This window comes from Cebidichthys violaceus, unplaced genomic scaffold (assembly GCF_023349555.1).
Source record: "Cebidichthys violaceus isolate CVI_PGR_0920_01 unplaced genomic scaffold, fCebVio1.0.p SCAF_1, whole genome shotgun sequence".
Classification (NCBI taxonomy): Eukaryota; Metazoa; Chordata; class Actinopteri; order Perciformes; family Stichaeidae; genus Cebidichthys; species Cebidichthys violaceus.
Window position 1 is genome coordinate 12,797,917 of NW_027176262.1, and position 15,544 is coordinate 12,813,460.

Genomic DNA, 15,544 nt, shown 5'->3' on the forward strand with positions numbered 1-15,544 from the left:
AGTACATTTTTACACAAAAACACTCAATCCCACACATGAGCAGGCAATAGTTTAACCCTGCAGTTCACACAAGTATATGCTTAACTCTGTGCTTTATTCTGAAGATGCTCTTTTGTTTGGGCAGGTTTGTCTGACAGTGTCTAGACTGCTGATACATACTGTTGAATGTTGTTCAGCTGTTGTAAAGAACAGATAAGAGTCAAGCTGGATGTGCATACAGGCTAATGAACACACACACACACACACACACACTGTTTCATCAAACCCTGTTTTGACCCATATCACTGGAAAGCCTCTTGTCTGTGTGAGTGTGAGCCGTGTCGTACAGACCGAACTCCAGAATTATCAGTTATGTAGAAAAAACATTGTGTAGTCTAGGTGCAGTCTTGAAAATCAGCTTCAAACATTGCAACTACTAAAAAAAAAAGACGTCCATGCTGAAATATTCAGTGATTTTGCCGCACTACCATTTCGAGGCCGTTGTAAAATATTTTTTAGTCTCAGCCTGGTATTGTAATAAAGTCCAGAAATACTTCTTGAACTCTACTTAGTGTGCTATATTGAGTTTAACTAAAGTGTAAAGTTGTCCTCATGCAAGTTTTAAGTGCGTTCCTGTTTCGAGTCGGTGCTTAAGGCTGGATGCAAACAGTAACAATGTTGAAGTACATGGGATTCATTGTTTTACTTCTGGTTTTTACTGTGATATTGAATAAAGAATGGAGAATTGTGGAATTTCAATGGTATTGGTATCAACTACTAACTGCTGTCAAATCTTATATCATTGTAGAGCTTCATGCAGTGCATTGATTTGCTCAACCCCTCCTTGCCCCGCTCTCTCTCACACAAACATCTGTTGCCCCTCTGAAATCTGTTTCCCTTTTGTTTCCAGATTCTGTTCTATTTTTCCCAAATTCGGTGTTTCCATTTCAATTTTTCTGAATTTGCCATTTTATGGTGAAATCACTTTTGTCATCAGAAAGAGTGTCTAATGATTTTCAACAATTCATTGAGAAAATATAAAAAATTGAATAAATACCAGTGAATTTAATGTAACACAACATTGCACTATTTTTGAATCAAAGAAAGTGTTTCAGTACAGTCATAAAACAAAACATTCCTTCTGCCCACTCCATAGTAGGGCCAGCACGCCTTCACAATAGTAGGGTTCGTAATATTGCCAGCGGAACAGATCGGGGACCACATCACAGACAAGTGGAAATAAAAGGGACAACCCCATTGATTTCAACTCCTTGCACCCTTTTTTCCCCACACTGTCTGTTAACTGATTCATGATTTATGCTCCTTGTGATTAAACGGCAAAATGACGCAAAAACAGAGTAAAACAATGCTTTCTCAATACTCAACATCACTGGTAACCAAACAGAAAAAAAGAAAAGAAAAGAAAAAAAAATTAGGGATTCTATTTTTTTCAGTTTGTTGTCTTCATTCATAAAGTTAATTCTTTTGCCACGACACGTAATTCTGATCTCACCATTGTCACACAATCCAGTCCATTGTGCTCTATAACTGCAGCGTCTTTGATCAGCAGCTCGATCACATAACGGTTTTATGGTGTCTCTGTTTTTTGATCGCGACGTTCATTAGCAGTTCAGGAAGGCACATGATACTTTCAGAGTGCTCTTCAGTGATTAGATGAAATTTATGTCCTGCTGTTTTGGGTGACAGGCACTTCAACACCTTTCTGTCCTGTTGCTACACAAGCGATAGAGAAAGTGCATGTTAGTCACATAGGCTATGATATCAAGATGCACCAAATAAGACCAGAAGTGATGGAGTGCTTTAATAAAAGGAGAGAAAGTGAAACTGAAGCTTACCCAATCTGTACTTCTCTTTAGCTTCAGCTCTCTCTTTGGCATCAAAGTACCAAACTGTGATGGCATAGCTGTAAACACAAGAAGCAGATAGAGATCTTGTTAACACCAGGACAAGAGCTAATCGTTTTTGTCAGTACAATATATAACCGGTTGGAAAAAAAAGTAGCTGTTTTCTCATGTAAAAAATTAACTGGGCTAAGGTTTAGGCAAAACTGCCAAGAAAAGTCGATGAAATGGCTGTGACATTAGAAATAAAATCCCTAAAATGAAGTAAAAATAAAATGTATTTGCAGTTAAATTTGGTTTGTATCCGTTTAAGGGTTGTATATTCACACCTAAATGTAGCTTATAAGTGATTTTAAAAAAAAATTGAAAATTTGAATAAAACGGCAAAACATTTTCTTTGAAAGGTAATCTTTGTCCAGCTAGAGACAGCAGATTACTAAAACATGTTTAGTCTAACAATGAACAGCAGACTACAGGAGGTGTCCAGGGCAGCAGAGGGTTAATTTCTACACTTTCTAGTCTCTCCAGTGGAGCTGTGTTGTTTATTCCTGTCTCTCATGTCGGTGCCTCTCCAGCACGAGTCCTGCAATCGAACCTTCCTCCCCTCTCCCTCCCAACAACCCCCACAGGAAACACGTACTTCCTGCCTCCGGCCCCACCTTGCCCCCCAGCAGTCAGATGGAGAGGAGGAGAAGAAAAGCTGGAGTCAAACAGTATATGTCATGTGCCCTCGATGGACACAACTACTTGGTCCTATGATGTAAATAACAGTATGTGTGAGAGTGATGGCTTGACTCATCTTGTTGAGTAAATAGAAATTATATTAAAATCACTTTTTAACTGATTTAAAATAAGCATCACTGATAGAAGTAGAAGATAGAAGAGGCAGGACTCCATGCTAAAGCACCGATCAATCTGTCTGTGTGTGTGTGTGTGTGTGTGTGTGTATCTTCTGCTAATTAACATGCTGTGCTTGTTTATTAAAAATGTATAATCAATCTACTTTTGTTTTCGGTGCAAACTGTACAGTATTTTCATGTGTACTAAAATATGCTAGCTATATACGGGCAATATTGGCAGTGTGCCTGGTCTCTTCCCATGCAATACAAAATCATAACATAACTTTATGAGACTGCGTGTGCATGAATTATACATTTAAGAGCACAGCGTGTTTAAAGAGTTACTGACCGAGTGGCGTAGGCTGGCTTGACTTCATGTGGGTTTCTGCGGTCGGACCAGAAGATCAGCAGCCGGTCAAACAGAGGTTCAATGTTGGCTACCACATTTTTGCCTTCAGGGTAGATCTGCAGCAACCCTCCTTGTTTCTACAAAGGCACATATACACAAAGCACACAACACAGTCACACAAGTCACAGACATTTCATCCCATCATAAGTTGTGTTTTGTACTCATGTTTCTAAAGTTTTTTAAACTAATCATTTTCAAAATCTAACTAATATTGATCTTATAAATGATGCACCTTGACGTCCCAGTTCTTGTTGAGATAGTAGATACATGTGATGCAGCGTCCGTCACCGTTCGGGTTGTCAACATGGCGGACGTAACCCGCTCCATTCCCTGGGTAACAAGCAACCATAGCCTGAAACAGAAGAAATGGAATAGTTAGCTGTGTGCCCATCATCAACAAAAACACAGTACCAAAAAAAATCTATCTGGTTGAGATGGTAGTGATTTAAAGGAACAGCGTGTAGCATTTAAGGGGATCTATTGACAAAAATGGCCACCATGTTTCTACAGTAGCCCAGAACAGACAAAGCAAACACCGGCCATTCACGTTTTCATGTCGGACACCATAGTTCTCCTACACGCTTGGCACACAAGAAGTTTCAGTTGGTTGCAATCTGCAACCAAACCCTACACACTGCTCCTTTAAGGTACCTGTTCTCCCTCACCATTTGGCTCTCCCACTGCTCCACTGTGAACTGTTTACCAGGTGTACTATTTGCACACTTAACACAATATCCCACGATGTAATTTGGGAAATGCACACGCAGTCCAGAGAGGGAGATGGAGCAGAGAAACGCGTCAAGAGTTCAGCTGTTGTTCTCAGCTACAAAATGATCTGCAGATAGAGTATACACGTTCAAACAATGGTCTCGCGCTGGTATTTCCCCTGCCTGGTGACTATGTGTTGGAGGCTGTGAAGCAGGAGAGCTCTACTTTCTCTGGGGAGTCTGAGGGAACTAAGACCTGCATGAGAGCTCTTCAGTCAATGTGCATTCCAGACCAGAGCCACTACAGCACCATAGGACTGACAATGTACTGCACCCGGGTGAAATTGAGCTGAGCCTGTGTCACTATCAGTTCATGTTTCAGGCCGGAGTTTTGTAATATTTTCCAAACTGTCTACATTGGCTGAAACAAACATTCAGTCTTTTACTGCTCTGGTGAGAGCGAGAAGGAACATGTGATTCACTGACTGACATCAGCCTATGCTAGCAGAGAGAGATTCTAGGTCATGATAGTTGGCAGCTTGTAGAGTAATAACCTCTCTTTTATCTCCTCAGGCCGACTACAAAAGAAGATACTGTCACTGCCTTGACTTATAATGTTGTTCACGGGAAGCAAAAGTTACAATATGAGGAGTCACTGCATCACGTCAGCTCTGTTCTGGGACACTATCATTCATGACTAACAGGTTCTGCACTGCTGCAGTATCGATTTAACTCGCCCGACGCTATCATTCCTGCTGTTGTAATACAGTGTGAGAGTCTTAACCCTGTGGACATCAGACAGCGCTCACATAGATTTCCAAGACAAACGCACCTGTTCTTGTGAAACTCAAATAAAAAGGGACGTTTTGTGTAGGAGGAGGTTTTGGTCAGAGAGCACACTGCCTTCCCCCTCCTCCTCTTGTGGTGTTTCTCTCTCTCATTCACAGCAAACTGAGTTTGGCTGTGTAGTGCGTGACTCTGTTCAGCCGCCATTGTCAGCTTTCATTACTGACCAATGCTCGCAGTCAGAGCTCATTAACCTCCAGACCTTTGGCTCACATGTGCACATAACTTATTTATGAAATTAAATACAAACTAGTGCAGTGCCCATTCAAGGCGTGGGTGTTTGGAGCGTATGCCGGGCCGATTGCTTGGCCCCTGGAAGTGCCGTTTTCAGCATTCTTGAGGACGGCTTATCATTCATTGACTCCGGGGAAGCGAAGACGAGTTTGGTTGTAATGTTTATCCAGTACATCCAGCGTCCAACAGCACACGTGAACTGCAGTCAATGAGCCGCGGCCTGTGAAGGCCCACTGCAGACGACATGCTCGACTCAGTCGGCAGAGCCCTGAAGCCCTGCCCCCGCTGTTACACAGAGCGCCAGTGCTTGTTTAGTCAATGTTATTCATGTCTAAAAAGCAACAACTGCACCAACACTGCATATCCCTGGTTCCCCAGCAGTGCACCGGCCAAGAGAGAAGCAGTTCAGATGAATGGTTCTCAAGATATGCGAAGGACATGCACACATATAGATTCCTTGCTTTGCTTTACAGTTAGATAAACCATGTACAAAGATATATTTTCTCTATACATATTATGAGGATGAGTTTATAGTGTGCATGTATTCAAAGAATGGTGTTTTCCCAGTTTACAGCTTTTGTCAAATTGGTAACTGTCGTTAAGTATGATTAACATGTAATATGCCACAACAGACAGCTCAGCTCTATCCTTCAGCATAAACACATTACACACACATACATACACACACACACACACACACACACACACACACACACACACACACACACACACACACACACACACACACACACAGACACACCTACATCAAAACTTGCACAGATTCAGTCACACAGCGTGACACGGCACAACACGGCATCTCAATCCTTATCTGTCATTTCTGTCCTCCTCGCTCCTTCGTCTCCTCCGCTCACGGATCTGTGTCCACAGTGAGTTAAAGTCTAATTGGCACCAACCACCTGTCTGCCAGGCGCCATCGTTAATGGCCTAATGGCATCAGTGTGTAGATACTCAGAATGCCAAGGTGACGGCTGGACGGGCAGAACAGGCTGGTACACTGTGACGATCATCAACACTGAGCAGAATTTTATACAAATGTGGGTAAATTAAACTTTGGTACTCCAAGCTTATATCTGTGCTGTACTTCCTGGCTCATATCATGGCCCATTATTAAGCAAAAGTCACCTCTTAGTTACTGCTTCTATAGGCCGGATAATGGTTTTTGATGTTACAATAACCTTTGATCCAAGTGAGTGCCACTCTTACACTTAACATCTGCTAATGTTAAGTGTAAGAGAACTGATCTGTATCTGTGTGTGTGTTTGTGTGTGTGTGTGTGTGTGTGTACATACATGCATATATATATATATATATATATATATATATATATATATATATATAGAAAAAAGGCTTAAGTACTTGAAAGTTGCTGCCATTTTAGAAATATTCAACTGTAATCTAATTTTCATATTATGGTTGGGAAAAATGTGCTCAGCCCTTATGAGTCAATTCTGCTATGGCCTCAATTGCACTCATTATGCATGAGTCACCTCTGAACATTAGCATGGAGAGACGCAGTGTATATGTGTGTGTGTGTGTGTGAATACACCTTATACTGATTCTAACCTAAATGTGAAGTGCATTTTAAGGCTGCAACTAACGATTATTTTCTCAATTGATTGATTATTTAGTAAAATGTCAGAAAATAGTGAAAAATGTCAATTAGAATTTTAAATGGATACTACGTGTAAACAGAAACAGAAAGACACAACAAAGACAGAGAAAAGCAGGTGGAGCCAGATAATCTTTTTAATTTTCTGCCAATCGACTAAATGATTAATCTACTAATTGTTAATGCATTTAGACTGGAAAAATCACAAGAATGTATACTTTAAAACACCAACTGGACTACTTAATTCACCCAATTTTTCATTGAAATGTTTATTGACACAAATGTACCACAATGCCATGAGCAACGAATATTGAGAAACTATATTATAATATTAAAAAGATATACGAAAAACTCAATTACAAAACGTCATCGACGTAAATTCTTTGCATCAAGGCTTCGTTACAAGGAGGTTCTATTGAGTTATATTGTCATGCGTTCAAGCTCTGCTCAGCGAAGATAAAATATAGCGTTATCATGGTGTGTTTGAATGTAATCTTGTATTTGGCAAGAAACTTGAATAAAATAAATATAAGAGAGGAAATTAGGACCCGTTTAACTTCCTAACACTAACTCTAAGAAGCCCATACTATATTTGTGTTATAGTGTGTTGGTACTGCACCAAGGGAATAGCCAAATAAACACAAATGATGTCATTAATACAATCTTGGAAATAAACATTGACTGGTAACGATATGCTATGTCTTAATTTATCTGAACTCAGACTAAACTAATAATAAAAGGTCTCTCTATCCATCATCCATCCTTCTACACGAGCTAGGTCTGTAGCTGCATTGTGTGTTAGCATATGCCTTCTAGCTCCTGCCTGCATGGTGGCACAGCCGAGCTCTAGGAGAGGCATCCGAGGACAAGCTGCTGCAGCAGACATTCTCATTATACCGATCTTCTGCTGCATCGCCCCGTTCTCACTCGCTCAACGCTATCCTCCCACTCCTTGCTCCCCCCACCCCACCCCCCCGCTCACTTCCAGACTATTCCCTCCCCTTCATGTCTCGTTCCCTGCGCAGAGTTTCGTCTCTTCCCCACAATACAAGACTTTTCCACCTTCGCTGTTTTAGATGAATTACCATTCTATTGTTAACGCCGTCAACCCTCCTACTGTACGTCTCACAGCAGCTGACTAACAGGAATCAGGGTACAGAGATCACTGCAGCAGTATTTTGGGCATTGCCAGCCCCTCTTCTTCTCTACATCTTTTTCATACACAATGCAGAGCTCCACTCTGTATGGGCCTGTTACCAAGGTAACGGCTGGGAAATATTTGGTCTAAGTGGCAAACAAGGCGGTTGATAAGATGAAGGAGAGAGGGAGTAAAGGACAGGAAATGGGAAAGGAGGTCAGAATTAAAGACAAGAACAGAAATGAAGGAATGGGTAGAAGAAAATGTTTTGGGGATAAGGAGAAAAACGTGGATGTACTTTCTCTCTCATGCAGTCCTTCATTGTATCTATTGCTACGCTGTATCCTGCACTCCTCTACAGGAACACCAGCCAGGACATTTTGTACTGTGCAGCATTTAACTTTTTTCTCATACGAAGGCTAAATGGAGAGATCTGGCCAGGGAACTGTTTGGCAATAGATCAACACACATTTAATCCTGATAAGCGTCTGGAAGGTATAGACAGATATACAAACATTGAAAACTGTGCAATCTAACAAAGCTGGCAACCACCCCAGAATCATCTGCCCTTGTTCTAAAATCCTGTTCAAGTCCCAAGAGACCACTTCTTCACCTCATTTAAGTATGACGAACAGCTGCAATCAAATGTTACAAAGCTGGAGTGCTTCACGAAGCTGCCTCTTCTTCAGAACAGGCAGGTGGATCGAGGCAACAGCTTCGATGCATTGTTGATTTCACAGATTAAATCCACTTCAGTCACGAAAGGATGCTCGAAGTGTCAAGAGATAAAGAGGGCTTTTATATCTTTCGCTAAGAAATACAGTATTTGTGCGCAGTACAATGCAACTCAGCTGAAGACAGAAGTTCCAAGTATTTTGCACTTGAAAAGTCTTTATCTTGAAAAATGAGACCCGTTCGTTGTAGTCCCTTATCTTTCCGGTTTTGCTGTCATTTTGTCACAGACTAGGCATGGATCTGACTTGAACGCAGCTCATTCAGCCCATATTCAAGAGAGCAAAAGCTGCTGGTGTGAGGAAGGCCCAACCAGTTGCTGTTTAAAACACTACCTCGAGCAGACGTGCACTGAGGGCAAGATGCTTCTATGTATATGCATTAAATGTGAATGATGTATCTGTATGTATGTTTGTAGAAGATTTACTCAACAGTCTTGTTTATAGCTCAACTGATTACGCACACACTGCCCGAGGGACCTAGGGTTGTCAGCTTGCATTCAACAGCCGTCACAGAATTTCCCCTTGAGGGGCAATAACATTGTGTCTACTTTTCAGATCAGATCAGACACGGTATTCATGAAGAGTCCTCCTGGATTTATTTTCTGCATGGGACATAACCACAGTTTAACCGGGTTTAATCTGTGTTAAACTTCTAGTTACAGAATACAGAGAGACAGAAAGACTAACAGTTTTTTCCATGTTACAGGGGAAAATATTAGCAAAGATTGGGGAGCAAATAGGTTCAGGATGGAGAATAAAAAAACGGGCTTCAGTCAGAGCGGCTCACTGACTTTACTGGTGTCAGTTAACCCAGGACTGCGTCACTACAGTAAGTTTAAAGGTTTCCCTGTCCTGCACACAATGTCCATGACTGTGTGCAGGACAGACAATGACTAACTGCCAGCCATGTGGAGTCTGATTAATAAAAAGAATAAAAAATGTTACAGGCTGCTGTTTAGTGTATCTGTCTGTATCTGTCTTAGGTGGTGTGCGGCTGCATCTGTGCATGGCATTTGAAAAATATCAATGGAAAAGAGAAGCTGGGGCATGCAGTGTAGTCACGGTAAAACAAAAGAAAACATGAGGCTCACCTGGCATGAGATATGACATAAAGGAAATAAACAAACACTCAAAAGCTTCAGCGCCTTGTCTGCGTAGGGGAAAGTTCTCTTCAAAGACGGAGATATAGTGATGGCAGAGGAGATACAGAGAGATTTTTTTTCATCTGGGTACGGTATGAAGGCATGGACAGGACCTCAACCCAGGCACATGGCCAGTTTAGGGAGAATGCTCGGCCCGCAGCCCCCAGTATCGAGCTTGTATGTGCCAGAAGCACAGCAGGGCCCATCCTGACATCCTACCTGACGTGTGTGTGTGTGTGTGTGTGTGTGTGTGTGTGTGTGTGTGTGTGTGTGTGTGTGTGTTTGCCTGCATTAGAGAAGCAGAGATAAAAGCAGAGCAGACGTGACACAACCAACCATTTGCTCAAAATGAAATGATGTCACCAGACTGACTGGCATATTTGTAACTTGTGTTTTCTTCGGCATGAAGATGGAAAACTGCCTGACTTACTCTCATCTGACCCCACCCTGTTCCTCCTCTCACCTTAGTGCGTCCATTGACGACACAGTCCCCCAGCTGTCCATTGGCAGCGCTGTGCATGACGGCCTCGTCGATGTACGCCATCAGCGCCCCGATGCTCTCGCATCCGGGCTCTCGTCCCTCCACCCAGGCGATCTGGTCGCCCCGGATGTTCCGAGAGGGAATGCTCCTCTGGCTCACCAGCTGCCCGCCCCGAAATTTCCCGCTGCGGTTTAGGACTTCTACCTCCTCCAGTACCCTGCCGCCCAGCTGGGGGCCCAGGAAGTTGTCCTTCACACAGATGCCGTAGTATTTCATGCAGGGGACGATGCACTGCTGGGCTATGTGATCTGCTGACCAGCCAGCCCCTGCGGGAGACGGCGGGGTCAGGATGCAGTGAGCCTCGATGGGGGACGTCTGGCTGGGTGCAGCTGGTGGGCCTGAGGAGGCCACATTATGTTCGTTGTGCTGGCTAGTGTGAGGGGTGAAGGGAGATTGGGCAGTGACACAGTGCACGTGATTGATAGTAATTTGGTTGGAACCGTTGCTGCAGTTGACTGTGTCCATGAGCGGGGCGACTGCTTGGGCCACTCTGGAGGCCTCTGAAGATTTGTGAGCAACAATTCCATCTGCCAGCCTTCTCCGCTTAAAGTCAGAGTCTCCCGAAGTAAAAACCTCATCAACAGAACTTCCCAACCCCAATGACCCCATTATGAGACCATTAAGAGTCCCTGACGCCATGTCCCGCTTCTCCCCACCTCTCCGTTTCTGTTGTTGTGCCTGTCTGGCTTTTAGGTCACCATTGATCCTCCTCATCAGTAAAGGGCACTTCTCATGAGCTGTCCGGTCCCCGTTCTCCATCAGACAGGCTCTGCTGGTGAGGGGGTACATAGGGCCACCTGTAACCCCCGCAACCCCCTTCATTTGCGTAAGGTAACCGTTTGGCGTGTTAGCCAAAGCGTTTGCGTGGCTCCCCTCCACGGTGGCAGATGGAGACACCACCCCGCCGTTGTAGAGAGGCACGCCGGTTTTGGGCTGCTTCGTCGGTGTTGCGATTGCAGCGGAGTCGGTCTGCGAGGCCAGACCGGCGAGCAGCTCCGCGGCCGTTGGACTCCCGACCGGCGCCGCGCAGAAGCCGTTGAGCCCCATGTCCGCTCGATACGCGTGGTGAGTCTCCGCCGCTCCGAAGACGAGCTGCTGGCCGCTCGTCCTTCTCTCCCGTGAGGCTGAAACGGCGACGGATCCGCGGAGGGAGCTTGGGTTTAAAAGGTCCGCGTGTCCCAAGCTCTCCATTTCACCTCGTCATCTGCTGGATGCGCACGTAGCTCACGTCCTCGCTTCATTTTCTAGCCAAGCCGCTGCTTTCTCTGATGGAGGGAATCGTTGTCACAGCCACTTGAAGTTTCATGTCCAAGTCCTCTTCTGCTTGCTTGTATTTCACCAATCAGGCTGCTGATTAATACCCTCAAGCGAACACTTGTGTATAAACATTTTGAGGCCGTGCAGGACATCTGTGGAGAGTAAAATGATACACTTTAAGTCTAATAATAGCAGTGCAGACCACTTGTCACAGTGAGGTGAAGTAAATACATCTAGTATTTATATGGTGCAACATTTATTGGCTACAGGCCCAATGACAACTAAATAACAACAACAAAATAACTGAGTTTAGTGCATGTCTTCGCTACGTTATTTATTGCAGATATCCCAGCTGTCAATTCAGGGAAATCCGAGGAATGATGGCTTTTACTGTTAGTCATTTACACTGAAATCAGACTGAAGTTAGAAATGTGTCACCATATACAACATTTCTTCTGTAGCCTAAACTTCTGCTGTGAAACACCTATTCAAAGTCACATTTCGTCTGTCAGCTATTGATTACCAACTTTGCTGCCTTGTGATCTTTAAAATTAAGCGTCAACATCAAATTATATAGTTAGTTTAAACACACATTTCAGAGTGTAAAACATGTCAGATGTGCTGCTGTAATGTCAAAAACAGCATGTCCAATTTCACATCACGTCAGTCCACAGCTTACCTACGGCAGCTTGCAATGTAAATCCACAGTGAAGCGTACGTGACAGTCTGAGAGTACGCATGCTATTTCCGGGATTGTCTTGCCCGTATGCTCCCCATCCAATTTTGTTGTCCGTTATAAATAAAACCCAGAGGTGGTCTGACACATTAAACTCAACCGAGGCAAGGCTCGAGTCACACGAGGTGCCTCACCCACCCCCCAAAAGGGCTCTCTATTGTATCGGCGAGTTGCCCCACTTTCCGCCTGTCACCCACAACCGCGCTCCTCCTCCTCCTCCTCCTCCCACAGCACGCTCTCTCTCTCTCGCTCTCTCTCTCTCTCTCTCTCTCTAATATATATATATATATATATATATATATATATATATATATATATATATATATATATATATATATATATATACACATATACATTAAATGTAATATATTCAAGTGTGATCATAATAAAAGCAACACCTATAGCCCAACCATGGCAATGCAGTCCCTTACAATAAATGTTACTTTTATTTGCAGTGGTAGAGTCCTGCAGTGAAAATGTTTCTTAAATTAAAGTCAGTATTATTAGCAATACATGCTTTGTCAAAAGTAAATGTAATGTAGTAAAATGGACCCTGTGAAGGCTATGCATATTTTATTATGGGATTGCATGTAACAATTTAGCGTCAAATTAATGTGGTTAAGTAGAAAGTATACTTTTACCCCTGAATTGTAGCAGAATAGAATTGTGACAAATTAAATTTGCCTGGGAACAAGACAAAGCTCTGTGTTTTATTCGTTGTGGCAGATGCATTTGCGATTTGGTCTTGCAATGTCAGGCTAGCGTTCAATGTGACACTTCAAGCAAAGCACAAATACCTCAAATTTGTACTTAAGTACAGTACATAAGAAAATGTATTTAGAATTTTAGGAATGTCTGACAAATATGATACTTCCTCACACTGAAGCAAAACTCCTGTTAATCAAAAAATGGCCTTAATACAACAGAGCTATTAAAAGGATAACACAATAACCTATTTATAGGGACAGTTTAGCAAAGTCATAACCAGACAAACTTCTATTGTCTCACAATATAGAAAGTCACATTGCCCAGTTTTATAGGACAGCCACAGTCAGCTGTTGTATAGTTTGTAGCCATTTATATCCATATCAGGGCTGAATGAGTTTGACTGACTGAATGAACGCCAGCACTAAACTCTAGGCTTTAACTTTGCCTACAATTGACATTATTGTCCACCTGTTCGTTTGTGTAACATGAAATGAGGTAATGTGCTGTAATAAGGCCAGGCCTGGGTTTAGGGTGGTGGATTTAGTGCGTCATCCTGAGGGATTACAGACATACTGTATTGACACAACACTGGCACGCCACATCCATCTGGTGCTTTCAGTGCAGCCCCGTCTCAGCCTACAGACGAAGCAGCCACGTGAAGCCATGATGGAGGCCGTCTGTACCACTCAGCATACAAGTATGCTGTCTATGTAAATGCCAATATGGCACGTTTATCAAAATGCAGATCGAGATCATCTTCAGCATGAGCAGTCACCCACAATGAGGCTTTAGACTACAGCAACTATACAATGAACGTTTCATTCACAGGCCTCAACAACAAATACATATACTGTACACATCAAGATGTATACATGCATAACTATGTGCATTACATGCATGCTCATATGTACTTACTGTATGTACAAGAGACTGATTGAACAACCAGTGGAGGACGTCACTGCACTCGACCAAAAGACAGTCGGACAAAAACAAAAAATGACATTTCAGTTTTTGTATATATTCATTTTTATTAGATACAACTTGTAATTAGTGAGCTTTACCTTTCGACAGAGCCGTTTCTCTTTGTTTCCAGTCTTTGTGCTAAGCTAATCGACTTTGTCAAATTGCTATATATTTACTGAATTGTAACATTTCACTCTTTGTGTTTGAGACTAATACATTTTCTGTTTGTGTTACAGAGTTTACAACTACAGCATTTCAATGCAGACACATGCAACTAGTTGGTAACACATTGTGATTGACTGGCTTAAAAGAGCTCCAAGAAACAGACATAAAATGTAAAAAAAAATGTTGCCCCATGAGACCATCAGAGTGGTATTACCTACTCATAATTCTAAGCAAGAAAGCAAAAAAGTGTATTTCCCAAAATGTGGTACTATTCCTTCACGTGGAGGAGGATAAAGGACACAGATTATAGTGAAGCTAATGAGAAGATGGGGTTAAATTTGTTGTGTCTGTTTATAAGAGACCCATCAGGCTTTGGGTCGATTGTGTCTGACCGCATGCTTGTCGAGTCATTGAACTCAACAGCAAGGTACAAAGAACACTTTGCTGTCAGAGAAATGTAATTTCAGATTTTATTGTAGAAATGAGGGTTGCCTCTGTGAAATAGGTGAAAAGATCATCTCTTGGTCAAGCTCATGATCATAACTAGATGATATAACAGCAGGATCATTTTCATACTGCTGTATTCAGAGCTGTAAACAGCATAACAGAACACAACATATATATTAACAAAGAGATTTAGACCGTCATTTCTTCCTTTCCGGTGGAGAGACAGAATCTCTTTTCCTCACGCGAGACTTAGACCTTGACGGCTTTGCCTAAAAGAAACAAAGACAAATTTGACCACCAATGCCAGGATGAGTTCATTCTCAAGTCATACAGTTTACACAAAGAGTAAACAAGAAATAACACAATCCCTCCAAGTTTTACCACTGCCAAGTCAGATATTCCTGTAAGAATGACACCATTGTTTTCATAGCAATGAGAGTTGAATGATGATTCAATATTTGGCTTTGACTGTAGTGAAACATATACCAAGTTCCTGTAGTGCCCAAGGTAGTGTTTGAACAGCCCACAGCATATGAAATGCCTTGCATGGAGGTCAACATGATTTCATCAGACATAGGTGGTGATATACAACACACACATAACAAGCACACACATGTGCAAACCATCAGCCCATGATCCAACAATGTAACAGACATAAGAGTTATGGTCAGAGAAAACAAGTCGCCTCAATATAAATCAGGGCTCCCACAGACCAAGACAAAAGCTGTACCATAATAAAAGGAAAAAACAAGCTTAGAAACACATACATTCACGCACCTGCAGCATTAAATAACCCCGACAGCTTCTCATCCTGTATCCTGTAGTGTTGGTACATTATGGTACTTTTCCTCAAAATAACTCACAATGCACAGTTTACATAATGAAAAATGACAAAATTACATCATTTAGATTAGACCGGTATACCCGTGTATTCGTAAAACATACTTAGTTCATTTTAAATGTGTATGCCGTTGACTCAGTTGTTTATCAGTAACGTCTCTCCTTTAATTAATGTCAGTAAATCATTTATCTGCTGACCAGTTAACACTTGAATTCAACACTTGTTTGTCCCGGGGACTGAAAAACAGTGTACTCTTTGCCAAGGTCAGTGCTCCCAACACAGCTGGCTGCAATCCCCTAGACTGCGTAACGCACTAGTGCAGCTCTGCACGTATACACATCTCCTCCTCCTCTTCTCAATCCCTCT

At 42.5% G+C, this 15,544-nt stretch overlaps 1 protein-coding gene across 1 annotated transcript; it reads right to left on the reverse strand.

The window, feature by feature from the left end:
- Positions 1-1,024: 1,024 nt before the first annotated feature.
- Positions 1,025-12,236, reverse strand: egln2 (egl-9 family hypoxia-inducible factor 2). The gene is made up of 6 exons (XM_068711213.1): positions 11,998-12,236; positions 9,984-11,470; positions 3,322-3,441; positions 3,030-3,166; positions 1,836-1,903; positions 1,025-1,713 (listed from the first exon to the last, which is right to left on the reverse strand). Exons 2-6 carry the CDS (start codon positions 11,250-11,252, stop codon positions 1,661-1,663), a joined length of 1,647 nt encoding a protein of 548 aa, XP_068567314.1. The 5' UTR covers positions 11,253-11,470; positions 11,998-12,236; the 3' UTR covers positions 1,025-1,660.
- Between the last annotated feature and the right edge of the window lie 3,308 nt (positions 12,237-15,544).